Source organism: Juglans regia, chromosome 5, assembly GCF_001411555.2.
Source record: "Juglans regia cultivar Chandler chromosome 5, Walnut 2.0, whole genome shotgun sequence".
Lineage (NCBI taxonomy): Eukaryota > Viridiplantae > Streptophyta > Magnoliopsida > Fagales > Juglandaceae > Juglans > Juglans regia.
In genome coordinates, this window is record NC_049905.1 from 18,932,502 (window position 1) to 18,933,850 (window position 1,349).

The 1,349-nt window shown below is 44.2% G+C and overlaps 1 protein-coding gene across 1 annotated transcript; it reads left to right on the forward strand.

Moving 5' to 3' along the window:
* The first annotated feature begins 410 nt into the window (after positions 1-410).
* Positions 411-1,037, forward strand: LOC118348452 (membrane steroid-binding protein 2-like). Its single transcript, XM_035690079.1, has 2 exons — positions 411-565; positions 755-1,037. The coding sequence occupies exons 1-2, from the start codon at positions 411-413 to the stop codon at positions 1,035-1,037; spliced, it is 438 nt and encodes a 145-aa protein (XP_035545972.1).
* Positions 1,038-1,349: the final 312 nt, after the last annotated feature.

Sequence of the window (1,349 nt, forward strand, 5' to 3'; positions counted from 1 at the left end):
GACTCAGAGAAAGGTCACGGCTTTGAAAGAAATTGAAACACCAGGTAGTCGTTGGCGGGCTTAGTATGAAACCATAAGTGGGCTCCTAATGATGATATTAGCTAGCGAAAAATGCTAAAGGCAACCGGCTGGGGAAACCGTAGGGTAATCTCCACCCATGTGGCATAAATAAACGTCATCGTTTCATGCTTTAGTCCAAAACAGATATCTTGGAGAAGGGAAATGTCTTGAAGTAAATAAGAAATATTACAACCGGGATAAGGCTTAGAAAACAAGGAAGAACATGTACAGAGGGCCAAGGGGCCAAAAGAGCGAGGGAGATTTGCCAAAGGCCAGATCTACGACGAATCGAACCTCCAAAAGCCTTTGCTCATGGCCATCAAGGGCCAGATCTACGATGGCAGAGCAAGATGTTTTATGGACCAAGTGGACCTTATGCATTTTTTGCTGGAAAGGAGGCTAGCAGAGCTCTCACAAAAATGTCTTTTGAAGTGAAAGATCTAACAGGGGATATATCTTTTCTAGGTCCATTCAAATGCAAGGCTTTGCAGGACTGGGAATTCAAGTTTATGAAACGTTTAATTTAGTGAATATTTCATTGTTGGTTTTGGAAGGGGATAGGAAGATATTTTGCTGAATATTTCATTGTGGGTCAACTTGTGAAAGTCGAGTCTCTTTGGAGAGATGGTTATAGGCTCCATGCTAGCATGCTTCCTTCCTTTATCTCTCAATCACTTGCTTAGCGCATTTTAAGGACTGGCAAGTCGATAAATTTTCTTCATGTTTGTTATAAGCATCCTGGTTGGGCTGATGCTGCAACAGAAGATGCAACAGCTACTGGGATGACAACAAGAAGAGGGTGCCTGGGGTACGGTGAAACATCGAAACTGGTTCCCTTGAGACCTTGGTTGATGAAGCAGCAAAGAAGAAATTGCAATTCGGACTTCCAAGAAAAGAAGAAATTGTACCGTTTCCATTTAATGCCATGTGGGACGAAGTTTCGCAATGGTTGCTCCATGCGGTTGCCTCCAGCATAATTGTTAGCTAGCACCATCATAAATGAAAGAGGTAGACAGAAATGGAGATATTGAGTGATTGGTGCAGAGAGACTATTCTACGGACAAGACGAAGTGTGTTTTCCTTGGGGAAGACGAAGGGGGTATTGGAAGAGGAAGGCTTGGGGGAGAGAAAGTCGTGGCTTGAAAGAGGAGGCTACGTCGTGGACAAGACGAAGGGGCTCTATCAGTTGGGAAAAGATTTCTCTATGAAGAAGACGAATGGTGATTTGGGGAGGGGGGGGGGAGAGAGAGAGAGAATTTGGCTTGTTTTTTGGTTTGGGGGGAAGGTGG